At 37.6% G+C, this 21,915-nt stretch overlaps 1 protein-coding gene across 2 annotated transcripts in view; it reads left to right on the top strand.

Moving 5' to 3' along the window:
• C6 (complement C6) overlaps nt 1-21,915 on the top strand; it is a 61,212-nt gene that overhangs the window by 14,710 nt on the left and 24,587 nt on the right. For both annotated transcript variants that reach the window (XM_081826064.1, XM_081826063.1), the window contains exons 7-10: nt 1,925-2,063; nt 7,251-7,451; nt 12,486-12,726; nt 17,906-18,028. In XM_081826064.1, the coding sequence (XP_081682190.1) occupies nt 1,925-2,063; nt 7,251-7,451; nt 12,486-12,726; nt 17,906-18,028 (704 nt within the window). The remainder of the gene's footprint in view (nt 1-1,924; nt 2,064-7,250; nt 7,452-12,485; nt 12,727-17,905; nt 18,029-21,915) is intronic.

The following is a 21,915-nucleotide window of genomic DNA, read 5'->3' as shown; positions in this document are numbered from 1 at the left end:
AGGTCACCTTCCTTTGAGGGAAGGCAGGGGTTGATCAGGCAGATTACCTCACTAGTGCTGACCAGATAATTCCACATTGCTGTTTAAAGGTCACATTCTTGGAAGAGGCAATTAAGAACTGCAATTAGGTGAGGCATTAGGCTTGCTGACATGAAGCTTAGCCCAAGTGACTCCATTTTGTTATTTCTTTCTTTTTTTAAATACTGTTTACCAGTTTATTATAAAATGATGTAAAAAAGAATACAGATGAACTTCCAGATGGGAGAGATTAAGTAAGGCAAGGTATGTGGGAAGGGGTGTGGAGCTTCCATGCCCACCCCCAGGCACACGATTCCATGTGTTTACCAACTCAGAAGCAATCTGAACCCCACAGTTGTATGATTTTTATGGAGGCTCCATCATGTAGGGATGATTGATCATTGATTCCATTTCCAGCCCCTCTCCCTTCTCTGGAGATGGGAGATAAGGCTGAATATTCTAAGCTTCTAAACATGGGTTGGTCTTTCTGATGACCAGCCCCCACACAGGAGCCTACCAAGAGTCAACTCATTCGAACAAAAGACACTCCTATCACCCAGGAAATTCCAAGGGATTTAGGAGCCTGTGTCAGAAACTAGGGTCAAAGACCAAATATTATAACAAAAGATGTCCTTAGTGCTCTTATCACTTAGGCAGCTACAAGGGTTTTAGGAGCTCTGTGCCAGGAGCTGGGGAGCACAGACCATTATATATATTTTCTATTATCTTATCATATATAAGCCAGCATTATCAAACTTTCCACAAAACTTTTTTCACAGAATACATATTCATATCTATAAGAATTTAGAAATCTATTGGAGCATCTTGGAGAAGTTTTTCATCTACCACAAAACAATTTCTTGTAAATTTTTTTTTTTTTTTAAAGATTTTATTTATTTATCTGAGACAGAGAGAACGAGAGAGACAGAGAGCACATGAGGGGGGGAGGGTCAGAGGGAGAAGCAGGCTCCTCGCCGAGCAGGGAGCCCGATGCGGGACTCGATCCCGGGACTCCAGGATCATGACCTGAGCCGAAGGCAGTCGCTTAACCAACTGAGCCACCCAGGCGCCCTACCACAAAACAATTTCTTAATTTCCATAATTTCTTCAATATTTGACTTGTGCTAAGCTAATGTCCTTCAGTTTCATCATTTGTAAAATAGGTGAAATAATTGTATCTATAACTGTATCACATGGTTATCATAAATATTAAATAACTATAATAGTAACATTAAATATAGATCAGACAGCTTGATATATGTATATGTATAAATGTGACATATGCATATATGTATAAATATATGTGTATATTTACTATATATATACAGATAGTAAATATATATATTATACATATGTAATGTATATAAATATACATATATTAAATATTTATATAAAAGTACACATAGTAAACAGTATGTAAGCATTTGTTAAATAAATTTAAATATTAGTTATTAATAAAAACAATATCATTACAATTTTATTAAAATACTGCTATTACTATTTAATTATTAGCTCTCTATAAGAATTCCTTTACTGTATCACACTGAAGGAAGTGAACCCAGAATAGCACTAATTATGTAATAATTTATTTTATAATCTGCTTCCAAAGTTTGTACTGGTGTGGTAAGTCATGAAATAAAAATAAACCTAAATTTTATTTCATGCTGAAAACCCAAAACAATTAAGTGAGTGGAATACGGAGAATCTAACAGAGCCAGAGGGGCTGAGTTTTGACTTCCAGCCCTTTCCGGCTGCCTCACCATAAGCTAGAAAAAAATGGGCTTTTCTTCAAGTCATTTGTCATGAGTCAAAAATGTCTAAGACAGGAGTTTCTTTCATATAAGTATGGTAAATTTTAAAGATTGCTCTACCTCTACTGAATTCTTGAAAATTACTTTGTTTGCAGGTATCATTTTCTAGCAGGAGAGCCCAGAGGAGAGATCCTTGATAACTCTTTCACTGGAGGAATATGTAAAACTGTCAAAAGCAGTAAAGCAAGTAATCCATACCGTGTTCCAGCCAATTTGGAGAATGTCAACTTTGAGGTATGACAGCCTATCCTGGCGGCCCTCCAATGCTGATAGTGATTATAAACTAAATTTCCAATGAAAAATTATTGATGAATGAAGGGACAGAATACAAAGGTAATGAGCATTTTAAATCACCTATTATGGGTTGTTGTTTAATCCTTCCACAACCAGTGAGGTCAGTGTGATTATCATCCCTTTACAGATGAAAAAACAAATGTAACCAATTTGCCCATAGTCGAACAGTTTGTAAGTCAGGGATTAGAGATTCAAGGTCAGGTTTCCCAAACTCCAGAGTCCATGCTTTCTCCAGTGAACATTTAGCTGTACCTTCTCCCACACAGATAAATAGTTTGCTTGATTCCAAATATCCTCCTACCATAGCTAGTTCTCTCAGGTAACCACAATAGTTAGACGTAAAAGAGCTTCTTAAACAGTTAGACATAAAAGAGCTTCTTAAAACATCAAGATGAAGCTAAGGGTTACAAGGGTAGTACTTCTTACCTTTCTTCCTATTTGATTAGTTGATTTGGTTTTCTGTTTGTTTTCCTAAGTGTAATGAGTGATATACTACATACTCCCAAAATCTAGCCCAGTGCCTTACACACGATAAGTGCTCCAAAATTGTTCAACTAAAGTAAACAATCGATTTCTTTCCATTTATGATAAGAGAAACAGGAAAGACAGGATTTTAATAGTAACATCCAGGCATACAAATTTGACATGCTAGAGAGAATTTCAGGGAGTCCAATGATTTCTGAGACTGCTTTATTAATAGTATAACTTCAGCAAAAGTCATTCAATCCTTCCTTTAGAAAACCTTTTACATATATATATATAAATATAATCAGTTTTCCAATTTGATCATCTCAATTTAAAGCCATCTAATATGTATTAATGGGCATAGGGAATGCCCCTGGGGCCCAACTGCCAGATTCAAACACCTTCTGGGAGGTGTTGCAGATAGAAGTGACAAGGGTAGAGGGGTGGACGAACCATGAGAGAAGATGGACTCTGAAAAACAAACTGAGGGTTCTAGAGGGGAGGGGGGTGGGAGGATGGGTTGGCCTGGTGGTGGGTGTTGAGGAGAGCACGTTCTGCATGGAGCACTGGGTGTTGTGCACGAACAATGAATCATGGAACACTTCATCTAGAACTAATGATGTAATGTATGGGGATTAACATAAGAATAAAAAAAAATTTCAAAAAAAAAAAAAAAAAAAGAAGTGACAAGGGTAATAATTGACCTCTGACCAAGTAAAGAAACTCCCCACTATCTCCCCACAGATCCAGATGCTAATTCCAGAGGCCCACCACCACCAAGGGAGGTGGAAAAGGTCTCATTGGTATGCTAAATAGGAACTCAGTATTACATTGTTCCAAAGAAATAGTAATTCTGCCAATAATAGCATTACTCTTGAGATGTATTGAATAAACTTTGGAGACAGAGCTAACACCCAAACATTTACATATAATACAGTTATGTTGGAGGATATCTTCTAGCACCTAAACAACCAACCCATACACTTATTTTAAAATACAATAATCCTCCCCCCCCCCCCCCGCCCCAACCCACCAAATACTGCCTATATTCTCAGCAAGCATCTATTTCACATAGTTTTACAACTTTAACATCTTAAACTCAGCTCATGGGATGAGGGCAAATTTGGGCAAATTTGTTATCTAAACATTTTATACTTAACAGTTTTGAAAGTACTTGCTTATATTGTTTTACTCAATTCCCATAACAACCTTCACAGAAAAATAGAAGATTGTTTATATCCATCGTACCAAAGGAAGATCCAAGTTAGACAACTTTCTCGGAGTTATGCAACAAGTAAATGGCACATCAGAATTAGAACTCCTGGCTCCTGCTGCAGGGCTGCTTGAGCTAGATAAGACCTTGACAGTAATAGCAAGAAAGACATTAACAACCGTGCCCCACGTGCCCCACGTGCCTTTCCTAAACTGTCGTTTAAAAGGTATTACCTGCGAGATTCACCAATGGGGTGCTAGAGCTCGCTCTTCCAGCTTACAAGAGTCACTTGTTAAATTTTCAGGAACTTTGCGAGCCAGTTTATAAATATAGCCATTACTAAATATTAAATATATAATCTTTTAACTAAGTAAAAATACTAAAAACATAGGTGATAATTATTCAAAATTATCAATTCTCCGTTATTTTGCTACATTTTCCCATCTATGCGCTTGAGGTTACTTACATCTATTGTATCTATGTTACGAAAATGCTTTGTAAAAATTTGCTACCATACATCTCTTTCCAAGTTTGAATTAAAAGGCGCCACACAAGTAGCTTGAATCAGCTATGGTAGGAATAGATACACCATAACCAAGGGCAAGTGCTATAGTAAATCACAGGTTATCCCCCTCCCAGAGATTGGTTTGTAAACATTTACTAGCAGACCACTGGATCCACCCACATAACTTGGTAACCCAAGTCTGGGTGGCTAGGTAGATCAGGAAATACAGCCCAAAAATCCTCATTCAGAATAAAAGAGACCCCTTTCATTATCAATGTTGATCAAAATTTGTCGAACCGTAAGAAGCTACCTGAGTTGATCTCTAACTATATATTGTTGAGTTTTAGGTAATATTCAAGTGCTGAGGAAGGTGAATAACCAGATCCAAGGTCACAAGAGATTGGTTGACTTTTCACTGATCTCCATATTATTTTGTTCATGCTGTTAGCAGGCAGCCATGCAAATCTAAGCTGTACCTTAATGAAAACAACAGAGGAGGAGAAATTCAGCAGGCATCTGACTTCCCTTCTCCTATAGTATTGCAGTTCATTAAGGCAGATGAAATAATGGGCTGGCTGGTACAGAAAGATGAGAGGCTCTTGAAAGGAAGGGAAGGGAAGGAAGGCACTGGATAGGAAGTCAGATTAGAAGACCATAGGAAGAATTCCGCCCCTCAGGGATCCCCCAGCTGCTAACTGCAGAGCTCAATCACCATATGATTCCTGCATCAGCCCCCAGAGTTGTACCACTTACTCAGGAATACGCCTCTCTTTTTCTAGGCGGTGCTGCTTTGCTTCTGGCTGTGTGCTAAGCATTTGCTGTCAGCCGCAAAGTGCAGAGTGTGGTTACCACTAGACTTTGATTCTTAGCAGGACACTGACCTACCTAGACATGGCCTCTTGCTGCAACCCAAAGCTATGAAAACCTTCATAGCTCTGCAATCCCTCAAATCCTCCCCAAATCCCTTGTGAAATCCACAACTTCAGGTAGTGTCTCTAACCCACACAGCACAGGAAACCAGGTGCCACCCAGTCCTCTCCAACCCCCCAGTCCCTCTATCTCGCCTCTGCTCCTTTCTACAAACCCATCTCCTTTCTTTAAACTCCAAAAGTAAAAGTGTCAACGCACATCGAGTCATAGGTCATCAGCCCACTGGATCTACAGACAGTGAGGATGGATGGGCTCAGCGATGTATGTAATGATATGTAAATGAGGATTAAAACCGTTTCCCCAGAGTTTGGTTAACATCTCTTCCTGGGAAAATCTATACTTTCAAAAGTTGCCTTGGCTTTCTATCATGGAACAGCATTCCCATCATCTCTCTCTTTCCCTCTCTCCCTCCCTCTCCCTTCCCCATATCTGCTCAGCCAACAACTTCTGTGAACTTACTTCCTAAATATCTTTCAAATGCCCTGGTTTCTCTCTATCCAACCACCACTCCCCTGGACCTGGCCATTATTCTGTCTTATGTGGCTTATTGCAACAGTTTTTGTAACCGCTCTCCTCGCCTCCACTTTATTAACTCTAGTTAACGTGATCTTTGCAAAACACAAAAATGATGGCAACACTCTCGATTTTTCATTCAATTAGTATTTTTAAGGAACCTATTACATGCAAAATCTTCCTTTAGATGTCAATCCAAATACTTTCTCAGGGCATGCAAGGCCCCGCCCCAGTTTCCCAGTTCAGTCTAATTTTTTAGCCCTGCTCACCCATAAACCTGTTCCTCCACCAAGTTAATATACATGGGCAGATTTTCTCTGAGCTTCTGCCCAGGATACCTGAGCCCTCTTCCTTCCATGCTAATATTTTTTTTCCTTTAAGCTGACACAGCTTTTCTTGTGTGAGAGCTAATTCATAAAACAAAATATTTGTAGTTTGAGCTTTTTAGAGAAATGGTAACGAAATGTCAGCAGCTATACTTAAATATGATCCTATTGCTTCATTGCTAACCGAGGAGCTTCGTTTGTGGGCCCTTTAAATGCTAACTAGCACTGTAGTATCTGAAAGTAACACTGAACTTTTGACTGTATCTTACTGTTGAGCAAGACTCCTCTGCAGCTGGGTTATTTTGTCTTTCCTTCACTGATCGTACAAGCTATTTGACTGTGGCATGCAGTTTGCCTCACAGTGCATTTTAATACTGAATATTTTAAAACAAGAAATTTCCCCATTGCAAACCAGACAAGCATCTTTAACATAAAGTACTCTTCAATAAATTTACTTTGCAACTTCTTTTTTTTTAACTCATCCATTGTCTCTTTTTACCAGCATAACCATAACAGGGATTTAACTTGTACTTATCCTGCTCCACTCCTAGTTCAAGTCAAGTTCCACTGGTTGTTTTTCTCCTCTTCCCAGGCCCCTTCAGTGAAGGCTGATAACCACTTGCCAGGCAGAACCAATCGATTATTTGTCTGTCCCACAGACATAGCCAGTAGAGTGCCGATGTCCAATATCTAGAGGAGGCTAAGTGGGTGGGAATGGAACCAGGGCAGGCTAGGACAGGATCTGTCCTCCCCTTTTATAGGCCTCAGTTTTCTGGAAGATACCTTCAATTAGTTGCAAAGAACGTCAAATTCACAAGCAGACTAAAAATAGCCCTTGTTGCTTATGACCCTGTTCAGTCTCAGTTTAGGAGTCGTTTCCTTGATGAAGACTTAACCTGGAGTGGCCTCTGGGTTTTACTGGTTATTTATGCCAATCTCATTAGCAGCACAACACTTCCCACATTGAATTAAATGTCGGTGATTGTTTTTCTCCCTAGCTAAGCTATTGACTCCCTGAGGACAGGGACTAACTTTTTCCTTTATACCTAGCAAAATGGGTCTTCAACAAATATTTATTGAATGCATAAAGGCATGAAGGATCATTGCATTAGATCTTAACAAGTAGCTCTAATATTTCCTAAGTTATGTCTTATTTCATATGGATTTTTCTCCAGGTAAAAACTGAAGAAGATGATTTGGAAACAGATTTCTACAAGGACTTAATTCGTCTTACAGAGAAAGACAATCAACAAGATTTATTTTCGAGGGAAGGGCACAGCAGTTTTCGTATACCAATTTTTTATTCCTCAAGGAAAACTCAAAGCACCACCCATAACCGTGCCTTCAAACAAGCCATTGAAGCCTCCCACAGAAAGGTAATCAAAATGGTTCCCAATCTGTTTATTCTTTTTGAAAAATTAATGCCAAGTCCAGCAATCATGCAATGAGAAGGGGAGAGTTTTTTTTACATCAAATCAGTAGGATTTCTAACACAAATTTAAATAGATTGACCTTGTTATATCCAATTTCAGAAGTTATAGAGGTAATACATATAATGATGCATATATTTGGCTGTATTTATGGTTGTGTTCTCTTTAAGTTTTCTTTGTCTTACTGTTTTAGGTGTATTTTTTATAAACCACATGTAACAGACCTTTGCTTTTTAAACATAATCTGACAGGCCTTTGCTAGGGAAATTTTGCCTTCTTTGATTTAATATACCCACTGAAATACTTGATCATATTTCTTCCATTTTTAATTTTTCTTACTCATTTTATTTTCTTGCTGTTTCCTATTTCTTTACTTTTGCTGTCTTTGTCACATTTCTGTTTACTGCTTTTTGTCCTTTTGGTCATTTTGGAAGTGCTACTAAACTTTTAAATTCTGCTTGTGGTTATCTTTCTTTAATTAACAAGCATAATTAAACCTATGTTTTTCTTTTATCACATGATGGGGGCTAATATCTATAGGCCCCAAAAGATGTTTTACTTCTCTATACCTCACCCCTACTATCTCCTTGAGAACGTATCTACCTTTCTGGCCCCCCACCACTATCATTACAGGCCTCCAAAACCTCAGTTTTACTGAGATAGTTCAAAACCTTTGTGTTCCCTTCCTTAGGATTCTTTTGTGTTCATTTTTATATTACGCATGTTAGTTTGTATTTTATTCTGACTCTTGTCTTCTCTGTTTAAAGATTCCTCACATAACACTTATAAATTCCAAGTTCATAGTCTATATTATACATTTGTGTTATATTTTATATATTATATTATATGTGTGTGTGTGTGTGTATACATTTACTCCCTAAATCCTTATATATCTAAAATGCCTACGTTTTCCCTGAGCAATAAAGGAATATCTTGGCCAAATATAGGAATATTGGATCATAGTCTTCTTTTCTTGGTAGTTGATGGATGTTATTCCACTATCTTCTACTTTTCATTGTTGCATAGGAAAAATCACATGCAGAGCTGATTTTCTTTCTTTTATTTTCTCTGTCTGGAAATTTATAACTTTATTGTTATTGTTTAGAATTTAGGTTGTATCCAAGTATTAGACTTCTTCCATTAATCTTGCCAGGATCCAGTGAAATTCTTTCAGTATGTAAAGATACATCTTTATCCATTAACCTTTCTTCTTCTGTTCCTTTTTCTTTTATTATTCGTATATGAAAACTCCTGGACATGTTTTCCAATTAAGGGGATAGATTTCTATTAGACATTTTTAGAGATTTACAAATCTCTTTTAAAATAGTATCTATTCCTCACTACAACCACCACTGTGTACTATTTGTTCTTTCCAAAGAGATGAATGGGAAGACTGAGCCCTGAATCATAGAACCTGAGGGGAGAGGTGAAGAGAGTTGCCAACACTGGAGCAGATGGGACCAGCAGCTGGAGGGCACCATTTTGTGGTTCTTCCTGCCTTTACCATAGTGCCTCTCATATTTTTATTTATTCACCCATTCATACACTTACATAAATAAGAGATGTTATAGCACTTGATCGATAATTTTCCTAGGCATTTCATATATCTTCAAAAGACCGCTAAGAGGGAATCAGAGTAGATATTTTTAATAACATTTTACAGATGAGTAAATTGAAGCCCATACATTTATTTTTAATGCAAGAAATATTTATCTGGTATCTACCATGTGTTAAGTACTACACTAAAGTCCATGAAGCTAGGTGGTTCCTGTGATCTTACAGTGAGTAAATGCCAGAGTTGGGCATTGAAATCAGTTTGTCTGATTTTTGCCCACTGTTCGTATCTACTACATTACACTTGAAGCTATCTGTTTATTCATTCATTCATTTATCCATAATTTCAACAAACTGTGAAAAGAGTAAAGCTCTGGTGATATGAACACATAAAAGAAGAGAGAATAAAATAGATTCCTTTTATAACATAAATTATTAGTGCGCTTTAGAATGGGCTATAGGTAGCATAGTGTCGCTCAAACTTACCAAATTATATTCTTTTTCCTTTTAAGTTTTTATTTTAATTCCGGTTAGTTAACATACACTGTTATATTTGTTTCAGGTGTACAATATAGTGATTCAACATTTCCATACATTACCCGGTGCTCATCACAAGTGCCCTCCTTCATCCCTGTCACCCATTTCACCCATCACCCCCACCTACCCATCCCATCCCCCACGACCATAAGTTTGTTCTCTATAATTAAGAGTCTGATTTTTAATTTGTCTCTTTTTTCCCTTTGCTCATTTGTTTCATTTCTTAAATTTCACATATGAGTGAAATCATATGGTATTTGTCTTTCTCTGACTGACTTATTTCACTTAGCATTATACTCTTCTAGTTCCTTCCATGTCATTGCAAATGGCAAGATTTCATTCTTTTTTATGGTTGAGTAATGTAAATTGTATTTTTTCTCTTCCAAGATTTCATTTAAATTCAAGTTAGTTAACATATAGTATAGTATTGGCTTCGAGAGTAGAATATAGTGAGTCATCACTTACATATAATATCCAATGCTCATCACAACATATGCCCTCCTTAATGCCCATCACGCATTTAGCCCATTCCCCCCCTGCCCCGCAAATTATATGCTCAAAACAAGTTGGAATCAGAATTACTAGGAAGTAAACATATACATCCCATGGCCCTTCTCTTCACTTACTGATTCTGAATATCTGTGGTTGGGCATGTGATTCTGGTTTTTTTTTTAAGTCCCCCAGCTTTCTCTAATGTCACATTCAGGATTGGAAACAACTACTTAAAAATATAGTCTATAATGAGCAGGGAAATGGAGATGTTCAAAGAGACATAGATATATACATCAGTTTCAGTGTTAAGATTTGCTTCACAAAATGGTTTATAAATATTTCAGACATGCTAGAGATCACTCATAAAACCCTTATCTGTGGATAAACAGCTGTTATTTGACCCTCTAATAGTCTGCCCCAAAGTGGAAACATTTTAGGCTATTCACAGTATCTGTTGGAACTTATGAAACTGCTGATATACAACCATTTTTTTACTTACAAAATTGTCAACTTCATCAGGTTGATCTTCAACATTTTTGATCAGATCTCCAACATTTTTGATCAGATCTCCACAGAATAAGGAAATCTCAGGTTAAGTAAAAAATGCTGCTGCAACCTTTCTTAGTCTTCAAATAGTGAAAACAAGGCACCCCACACTTGAAAATCAATCCAAGTCCTTCAGTGGAGCTTAATGCTTTATTTATTTATTATGTCAATTTCAGATCTGACTAAACATTTTTTGGGCAGATAATCTATTTCAAAGTCAAAATACCAGTTTTCTTGGTAAGATTCAATGCTTTTCTGAATTACTTTATGACGTTGAACCCACAAAAAGGTGGTGAAAATAAAGCAAAATCTCACAGAATGTTGAAACAGATCATACATAGTTAAAAACCTACTGTCATGTCATTTTTAGTCTAAAATAGCCAGTTTTAGCCATCATGCACTTGATCAGTGTGTGTACATGTGCTGAGTTGAGTTACCAAGGTTTTACTTGTATTTTTTACAATTTAGTTTGTAAACAACCTGGAAATTTTGAGCCATCCATTTCAATGCCCGTGTCCAAACAGGCATTTCAGATACTCTGGAAGTGAGTGTGCTTCTTACTAAAAGTAGAATATCCATCCATCTTTCCAAAGCCATGGTTCTAAAAATTCAAGTATTAAACTTGAAAAAGAATTAACGGACACTGAAAATGTAAGCTCCTCAGAGGGATGAACTTTGTCTACCTTGTTCACGTCTGTTTCCACAGCATCTGAGGTAGCTGAGCAATAAATGTGTTAAAGGCAAGAAGGGGACAGGGGTGGGAAAAGGTAGGGGAGAGAGAAAGGAAGAGAGAAGGAGAAGTGTGAATGGTGACTCTTTTCAATCCTTGTGATTATTTCTTGTCTTTTGTGTTAGCAGCCATTTTATGCTGTAATTATAGCACACAGGAAAATAGCTATTTAATAATTTACAGCTACGATAAAGTTCTTTTGCTAAAATATGCTCCTCTCTCTGCTATTACTCAAACACTACAATTTGCTAAAATTGAGAGGTAGATGAAGGATATAAATTTTTTTAAAAGAACAGTATATGTGGGTATACTCATAAAACTCAGTGGTTATATAGAAGGACAATTTAATGGAATGAGATTTGGGTGTGATACCAACCACCAAATCATAAATTAACCTGACAGAACAAGAAATGATTAAAAAAAAAAAGAAAACCCAAAAACCCTCACACAGATATTCCTATTTATGGGTAGAGGAGAGAGAATATAAATAATGTTGTTTAATTTTAACCCTACGTAATTTTGAATCATAACATTTTGGAGTTGAAAAGCGGTGTGGTGTGTCGCCCACTGCACAGCCCTCACCCATGCCCCAGATGACATTTCACAGACACCTCAGGCCCCAGAAATATAAATGCCTTTTCCCAGTTTGGGACAAAGCCGTGACTTGAATCTCAGTTGCATAGCTTTCAATTAAAAATCTGTGCAATCCTTTTTCAATGTTTTGCATTAGCAAGGCTTTCGAAATAAACACTCAGTAGGGACACAATCATGATTGACACTCAAGAGTGAAAGATTTACTTTTCCAATCATTGATCTCTTTTTGGTAGATCTGTCTACAAAACCTAGGCCTCGGTCACACAGTTCACGTTCCTGAGATAATCTTATCTGTTCAGCACTGTGAACGTCTCAGGAAAAAGTCCTGGGAAATACAACAAAAATTCTAATTTTGTGTGTGAGAGCATGCCACGGAGAGTTAAAGTTGTTAGCACGCTCTGGTTAGGATGAAGCTGGTGATAAACAGATGACATTTAAAAGCTTGACACTTCAAACCTTCATTACCTTTAATCATCTTGGGTTTTCTTTTCTTTTCTTTTTTTCTTCTTTTCTCCTCTTCCATTTAGGATTCTAGTTTTACTAGGATCCATAAAGTGATAAAAGTCTTAAACTTCACAATGAAAACTAAAGATCTGCAGCTTTCTGATGTCTTTTTGAAAGCACTTAACCACCTGCCTCTAGAATACAACTTTGCTTTGTATAGCCGGATATTCGATGACTTTGGGACTCACTATTTCACCTCTGGCTCCCTGGGTGGCGTGTATGACCTCCTCTACCAGTTTAGCGTCGAGGAACTCAGGAACTCAGGTAAGCTTTTTGCAGCCCTCCCTTTTTTTATCAACTTGATTCGATTGCCTGCAATTCATTTTTCTCTTACTCTATTATTTTAATTCTTCCTTATCGACTTTTAGGCTCTGCTTTATTTCCAAAATGATATGAAGAACAACCAAAAGGTATACACTCTAGCAAATAAAATAAAAATAGAAAATTAGAACAAAAAAGAAGGAAAAATAAATATACTTGACCTCTTTGATTGGACATTAGGTTTGTTTCTGAATTTCCTGATACCTGGGAACATCATAAGCTACACAGTAGTGGTAACCTAAAAGAGAGATGCATGCTATTATCTCAAGAAAAAATGAAATTTGTCCTGGAATTAAACTCTAAAAGACAATTTACTTATAGCATTTTTATAGGAGATAATAATTTTATAGAAAAATAATTATAGGAAATTCACTAGCAGTCTTTTAATGATTTTTCAGTAAAAGCCAAGGGCGTAAGATAAAAGAACAATTAAGGATTTGACCAGGGACTAAGTTAATGTGGGCTAGATAGGTACCTACTGGTGATAAAACTTGAAGCCAGATGAGAAAGTTTTTGAGGAAAGTTTGCAACTTTATACTTTGGGATATAATCAGGGATATTTTTCTGCTTACATGTAAAATAACAATATAAGCCTTGGTTTATAAATAAATCTTAGTTTCTTAACTGTTACCTTAAATTGCCAATTCTAATTATTAATACAGCTTAAGCACCTTTAGATAAATTTGTTTTCAGACTCCTTTGTGAAATGACACAGGGCCCTTGTGATGATTCTATCATGTGTCTCTTAAGGACATGCTTAGGAAACTGTATGGTAACCAGAACTCAACTGACCAATTACCCCAGATAAATAAGAATTCTTGATCATGTGACTTTTATACAATAGAAATCAGGGGTTGCCTGGGTGGTATAGTTGGTCGACTGGCTGACTCTTGGTTTGGGTTCAGGTCATGATCTCAGGGTCCTGGGATCGAGCCCTGCGACCGGCTCCACACTCAGCCTGGAATCTGCTTCAAGATTCTCTTTCTCTCCCTCTGGCCCTCCCTGTGCTTTCTTTCTCTCTCAAATAAATAAATAAATCTTTTAAAAAAAGAGAGAGAGATCAGGAATTTATTTAAAAAGACAACATCAGTCCCACCCTGGGGTCAAGAGAGTGTCAATCCCTTTCTTACATCTCATGATGGCAAATACTAATGTTTCATGTGGCTGTCCTCAGTTATTCCAAATTTTAAGTGACTAGATATCCCTCATGGTCTACTTTCCTAAGAGAGAAGATAGGATAAGTGTCTTTGAGAAGGACTTTCAGTAAGAGAGCCTAAAAAATTTTTACCTGACAGAGTTACTGAAATCCAAAAGATTTATGCTGTGCTGGGCTTTCCACATTGCCTAACCCCAATGTTCCACTGGAGCAATGTTTGTATGATGAATTTAGTATCTTCTGCCATGAGAATACCACATTAATGCTGAGCAAAAATGGTTGGGGGGAAAACCCTTGATTGTTTTCGTCTCACCCCTGGGATGAAATTATTTTGGTCACTTGCTGCTGTAGCCCAGAGAATAGTTTCTCACTTGATCAGCTATACTCATCATGCATTCAGAGCAAAGCCTCTAAAGGCTTAGCGATCAGGTCAGTTAAAGAACTATGTGAGGGGCGCCTGGGTGGCTCAGTCGTTGGGCGTCTGCCTTCGGCTCAGGTCATGATCCCAGGGTCCTGGGATCGAGCCCCGCATCGGGCTCCCTGCTCGGCGGGAAGCCTGCGTCTCCCTCTCCCACTCCCCCTGCTTGTGTTCCCTCTCTTGCTATGTCTCTCTCTGTCAAATAAATAAATAAAATCTTTAAAAAAAAAAAAAGAACTATGTGAATCTTTAATCAGCCATCCAGGATTTTAATAGTTAAAGACCCATGACCAAAATGAAGTGAGGAGCTATCCTTTCCTATTGAAATATTCTCACCTTCCATCTCTTTCTCTGTAAATAGAGGTAGAAACAGGTGCACATAATAAGGAAAAGAAGGGAGTTTGAGATGTGATAGGAAACTGGAAATATATGACCATAGATACCTACATAGTCATATACACACATACATATACATATATATATATAAAACACTTATATACACTTTGTAGTGTATATATGTATATTCAATTAAATATATTTCTATATTTAATATTTGTATATGTAATACATGTTCTTATATTCGATAAGTATATATATACATATATATATGCACATATATATTTCTCTGTGTCACAATAATAATTCTGGTACACAGTTTTAATTGTGGTTAAGATGAAGCACACCCAGACAGAAACAAATCTTAGTAAAATGGAATTCTCTGGTGGGTATGCTTATCTGTTTTTGCCCAGTCTCTAGGTGAATATATATTCTGGCCTCCTCCTCTCTCTTTTCCATTTCTTCTTTCTTTGTTTAACTGTAAGATAGAACTAGAGTATAGGCTTAGGTTTTATTTGCTTTATTCAATAAGAATTGTATCCCTTGTCATTAATTTAAAAAACATGACCTGACTATTTCATAGTACCTTTTCTCCCTCAAGAAGAGGAAAACAAAATTAAATTGCTTTTTATTTGCATCCTTCATTTATTCCTCTATTGTTCAATGTCCCATAATCAATTTAAAAGCTTGAATAAAAGTTGACATTGCTTCAGTGTGCTAGGTGAAAAGAATTTCAGAAATACAGCAAAAACATTAAACAATTAAAATATCGTAATATGCAAGATGGTAATTTTAAACTCCTTTTGTTGAGAAGTCATTTCTTACTCTAAACTAGAGAACAATTACAGGCCCCACCATTTATCTGTATGACATTTTTGACTAACGCTGTTGACCTTCGCCCCATCAGAGTAGCTGAGGACATTTCTGAAATACTTGTCCCTGTGCTACATCAGAGGGACACTCAGGTTTGAGAGGCCAAGTGCTGCAGCATCCAGCAACTGGGTAGAGGTCAGAGAGCAAGCTACAGGAAATGCAGGGGAAGAAAGACTTATACAGAAATTCACTGATGAAGCCTTGATATTTTAATCACTGCGTGACTGGCACTGTGGCTCATAAGAGGGATTCATCATTCAAATCTTCCAAGATTCTCCGTTAGCCCTCAGAAAATGAAATTAACTAAGTTGATAGTCAATTAATTATGTTATAGTTAATAAATTGGACACATAAAATTTAATTTTCATTTATAAATAATAAAAAATGAAAAAATTTAAAAAGGATGGGAACGATGCCTTAAATTCCTAACCTGGCCTAAACAGTGGACTGACCTACTTGATAGAACATTACCAGAAGAAAATGACTCATTTATTCAGCCTCCCCAAAAAAGAAAACCAGACCTTTCCTTTTTTTTTTTTTTTTTTTGGTTAGAGTTACAAATGCATGGTAAACCTGTAAATATGAGGACTTTACACTAAGAATTTTTCACTGCCAAGTTATACTGCATCTCTTCAAATGTGTCAAACTATTGAAAATACCATGAAGTAGGCAGACCCCATCCCCTTCTACTTGGCCTCATTTCTCAGTGAAATGTGCCTTTAGAATTCAGTTTCAACATCACACCCAAACTGTGCCTCAAGCTCTAAAAACACTCCTCTGCTGATTGTAATCTACACCCCTAAATATCAGGATTTGATGAACTACTTTGCTTTAAGGTACTTTAGGCGCTGATACAGCTCTAACTCTTGTGTGCCTGTGTTTTGCAAGGCAGTTTTTAAGTAACAATCAAAAAACTGAACTCTTGTGTCAACTATACTTCTATTTAAATAAATTCCATTAAAAACAAAAACCAAAATCTGGATTCTAATTTTGGTGTTTGAGGTAGCACGTCAGGAGGCCTAGGAAGCTGTTAAGAAAAAGGAAACATTGATTCTCTTCAAATTACCCCGGATAGGCGGCACCAACTCAGCCTACGAATAGCCAGACCTGTTTCCCTGCACTGTGTTGCCTCGATTTTGAAGTCATTGAGAATACAGGCAAGGGTGGGAGTGGGAAAGAGCGACTCAGAGGCCAAATTCTTCAACAAATGATGCTTGGAGGTTTAGTAAAAAGCAAGAACAATGAGGACTAAAGACATTAGAACCGAATGGCCTGAGCCTTGGAGCACCAGGGTTTTGACAAGACTTCCCATCCTGTGGCAGCACTGGGAACCTAGGAGGATATCAACGCCAGCTCTCCGGGGCTGGGAATGAGGCAGTATCCACCTTCCTCGCAGACAACGGGCGAAACAAGGAGTACAGGCTTGAATGAGGATAAGGAAGAGAATAGTCAGTGAGGACACTGAGAAGAGTTCATAGGTCAGCAAGTCAGAATTTCTGAGAGAAAATAAAAGGGTTTTGGAGGTACAGGTGGAATGAGCAGCTGAGTCAGGGGAGACAAGTATGAGGATGAGTGTTCAGGGAAGGAGGGCTGAGCAACAAGATTTCCATTTTAAGTGATGACCGGGGAATAAATGAGGTGGACTCAGGCCTCACAGAATCAGCTGTGGCCCAGAAAGAAGGCCTGACAGGGGCACCACACAGAACATGTGTTCATCTCTTCATTTGCAGGGTGGTAGAGTGGCTGTGGCCAGTAGGACAGGCAAGCTTTGAGGCTCCTTGTGTGTAGGCAACAGGGAGAGGCCCACATGAGCCCCATGGGATGGGAAACAGCCACCTTATATTTGCTTCTTAGGGCCAGTGCTGAAGGGAGAGACAGCAGGGACTCTTAAATACTTCCTCTGTTCAGGATCATCCCAGGGCCTGTGAAGCACTGAATCTGGAGGGCTTTCACCTCATTGTTAACACAGGAGCCTTATTTACATACTTCTCTTAGACTCTTTTTTTTTTTTTTTAAAGATTTTATTTATTTATTTGACAGAGAGAGACAGCGAGAGAGGGAACACAGGCGGAGTGGGAGAGGGAGAAGCAGGCTCCCCGCTGAGCAGGGAGCCCGAATCGGGGCTCGATCCCAGGACCCTGGGATCATGACCTGAGCCAAAGGTCATGTTAACAACATTGTTAACCTCAATGTTAATCATTCCAGCTTACAGGAACTGGAGAAGATAGAAGCTGATACAGAGTATCTGTAGCTCCCCAGTGCCCAGAGCCTCACGCCCCTCTTCTCTGAATTGTCAGTGGTGCATTCTCGGGATGTTTTGTCTGTACTCCATTTCCTAGGTTTAACAGAGGAAGAAATCCGAAACTGTGTCCGGATTGAAACAAAGAAACGCAGGTTTGGTTTTAAGAAAACAAAAGTGGAACACCGGTGTACCACTAACAAGATGTCTGAGAAATACGAAGGTAAGAGTGCTTACTCTCTCCTAGCAGCTTACCGTGTCCACAGGTGGCTGTGATTGGAGTACCATAGGACACTTGACTGTGCTATTTTTAACTTTCCTTTATTTCATTTATCTACCTCAGAGCCCTCTGTGTGTGGGGCGGGGCGGGGGGGGAGGGTGAAAATAAAATACCATTAGCACTACTTGCAAGGGAAATAGTTAAGGTTTTCTTGATCTTATACTTAGGTTGTTTAACATTTATCGATTCTTCCCATGGACCGAACTCAATATTAGACATTGTAATGTAAAGATGGGTGTCAAGCAGGCCTTTCTATCAAGGAGCTTACAAACTACACATATAAATAACCATTAAAAATACAGATTGATAAGAGTCTCAGAGAAGGGGCGCCTGGGTGGCTCAGTCGTTAAGTGTCTGCCTTCGGCTCAGGTCATGATCCCAGGGTCCTGGGATCGAGCCCCGCATCGAGCCCCGCATCGGGCTCCCTGCTCAGTGGGAAGCCTGCTTCTCCCTCTCCCACTCCGCCTGCTTGTGTTCCCTCTCTCACTGTCTCTCTCTGTCAAATAAATAAATAAAATCTTTTAAAAAAAAAGTGTCTAAGAAAAGTATGTAAATAAGGCTCCAGCAACCACACCAGAAACCTGAGTGTTGGCTTAATTTCGCCCTCTTTCTAGCCTCCATATCCAATAAGTAATCACTCTACATCCTTGATATTTCTCCCAGTTACCCCCATCTCTTCATTTCCATGGGCATGCACTCTGTTCATTATTCCAGCCCGGATTACCGTGGAAGCCTCCTAACTGGTCCCCTTGCCTCTCCTGATGCCTTCTGCCAATCTATTCTACACATTTCCTGTGACGGGAAACTTTTCCAAGGCAAACCTTATCATGCAATTCTCATGCCTTAAACATGTCATGGTTTCACAAAACCTTAAAGATAAATTCCTGCCTCTCTCTCTCCCTCTCTGCCTAGCTAAACTATATAGTCTCCTAAATAAGTCATGCTTTCTCTTGTGCCTTGCCATTATAAACAACTCCTTCCTCTGTGTAAAGTTCTCTTGTTCCCTGACTTTGCCTGACTGATGGTTACTCATCCTGCTAACAACGATGGGTTGCGCAGAATCACAGAAACTCCTAAAATATGAAGCTTATATTCTCCTAGGGAGACAGACAAGGAACAGATAAAAATATTTACTATAACAATAAACAGATAATTTTGAATATCAGACCATATAGATGATCTACATGTATATGCCCATGTTAAGCATAAGCAAAATAAGCATTGGTTTGACAACTATGCGTTCATATTATAGCAAAAAAAGAAAAAGAAAAAAGGAAAAAAAGAACATGCAAAACAGATGAATAATCTAGTAATATAAAACCAAAGAATGGATATAGATTCTTTTTTTTCTTTATTTTATTATGTTATGTTAATCACCATACATTATATCATTAGTTTTTGATGTAGTGTTCCATGGTTCATTGTTTGCTTATAACACCCAGTGCTCCATGCAGTACGTGCCCTCTTTAATACCCGTCACCAGGCTAACCGATCCCCCCACTCCCCTCCCCTCTAGAACCCTCAGTTTGTTTCTCAGAGTCCATAGTCTCTCATGGTTCGTCTCCCCCTCCGATTTCCCCCCTTCATTTTTCCCTTCTTGCTATCTTCTTCTTCTTTTTTTAACATATAATGTATTCTTTGTTTCAGAGGTACAGGTCTGTGATTCAACAGCCTTATGCAATTCACGAGCTCACCATAGAACATACCCTCCCCAATGTCTATCACCCAGCCCTATACCAGTTTTTCATGCAATAAATTAAACAACAATGTGAATTCAATAAATCAAGTGCTCAGAGACAAAAAGATTTTGAGAATTAATTGAAAAGGCAAATTTCAAAGCAAGGTACAAAGACAAACAAACATTGAAAAATATCACCATTATAGTTCTAAATAAATTAGATGCTGCAAGAGCAAAGTATAATTGCCTGAAAATAAAACCAAGAAAGTTAATCACATATATGAAGGATTTAAAGTAATTGATAATAAATGCAGAGAAAAATTTAGGTATTAACAGTTATTAAGGAAAATCTAATGGAAATGGAATGACAAATATAACTTAATCTGTGGGAATTTGTGTTCCTGAAATAGAGATCCCCAAAAAAATCAAAGAGGAAAACTGTTAAGAAAAAAAAAAAACACAACTATGTATGAATATATCCCTAAAATAAAGGAACAAATTTGTTTTGATTATATGCATCAGAAATATTGTTCAAATATATAACTTCAAGACAAAACCTAATTAATTTACTAAATACAAAGATTTTAAAAATGAATTCTTCAATTATCTTGACTGAAAGAACAAGTCTCCCACAGAACAACAAAAACGACAAAATCTGTCTGTCCTTAGACTTCTCCATAACTAAATTCAATGCTATAAGACAATAAAGTCCACAAGTTTCTGAGAGAGGAAAAAAAAGTAATTTCCTATATAAAGGTAACAGGAAGACATCTCAAAACATGAGAGAATTCTGAGAATATACATTCTTGAGTACTTACTGAAAAAAAAACCTGCTCAATTATCAATTACAAAATTCATCCAACAAAGAGATGAGAAAATGTCAAATATGGACCCACAGTTTTCAGCTTGTAGGAATAAGGTGAGGACACTGCAAAATCAGAAACTATTACAATGGTCTCCACACTGGTTTATCAATTATCCATTGCTACCCAGGTGACACATTGCTAATACTCCTGAATTGTGTGAACTCTCCAACTCAAAATGAAATGTTCTAAGGAATGTAGTCATTTCTAAACCCAGAGAATGAAGTCCAATCTCCTTGACTTTCCATCCAGATCCTCTCTGTTTTGTGCTCTTTGCCTACCTGAACCTTCAACTTCAACTCAAGCAGATGTCCATGGGCACTGTCTCCAGAACATGGCACCATCCGCCCCTCATTCCAGGTCTTTGCCCATTCTGGGAAGGCATTGTCCCCTACCATATCTTAGCTTTGCCTCAGAGTCCTTTCATAGTCCCTCCCTAAGTGCCTAAGATCGCAGAATTCTTCCATGGACCTAACTCAGGAATCCTGAATTGCTGTACCACTCTGTAACACTAAGCCAAACTGTTTTGTTGGTCTTTTTGTGCACATTTCTTTCCCTTCCCTACCCACCCTTCTTATCTTCCTTCCTTCCTTCTTTCTTTCCTTCCTTTCTTATTTCTCTATAGTTTTGCTAATATTAGTTATGTACCTATTTTGTCTCCTTATTGAGAGTCTAAGTCCTTCAAATACAAAAGGCATATTTTACATTTCTCTCAGTCTTCAACCTGGCATATAGCAGATTCTCAACAAATGTTTATTAATCATGATGAAAATTTGCCTAAAATCAAAGCACATTTAAGAGTAAAACACACACAAAAACATAATTTGTCTATGTCTAATCCTGAGCTCATTTGATTAAATCACTGGACTCCAAACTTTTTAAATCTATAATGATATCATTAAAACTTTTTTACTATATATCCCTAATATACTTACTAAAAAAATACTAACGAACTTTATAAATGTAGTATTCTAAAAATATATTATGCACAAAAATATATACAAATGTGGAAAAGAGAAAATTTTGAAAGATAGCCTATATGAAATAAACAGAATTTTTCATTGTCTTGCTCATATTATAATGAAAAATTAATATTTCATTAAAAACTCCTTGAAATTTTTGATATGTTTTGGGCAGCTTTGGTGTCAGTCTCACGTTGTGGCTTACGAGAAGCTTGTGTAAGAAGTAGAAACATCTGTTCCTCCTTCTACTAGTTGGTTTTGCTTATGTTTGCACTATTGGTATCATCTTCAATATGCATTTTCTTCCTGGAATCTTTTTTTTTTTTT

The sequence above is a fragment of the Leptonychotes weddellii genome, chromosome 7, assembly GCF_054177405.1.
Source record: "Leptonychotes weddellii isolate Sample4059 chromosome 7, ASM5417740v2, whole genome shotgun sequence".
Classification (NCBI taxonomy): domain Eukaryota; kingdom Metazoa; phylum Chordata; class Mammalia; order Carnivora; family Phocidae; genus Leptonychotes; species Leptonychotes weddellii.
The sequence above is the reverse complement of the archived record's forward strand: the minus strand, read 5'-3'. Positions and strand labels throughout refer to the sequence as shown.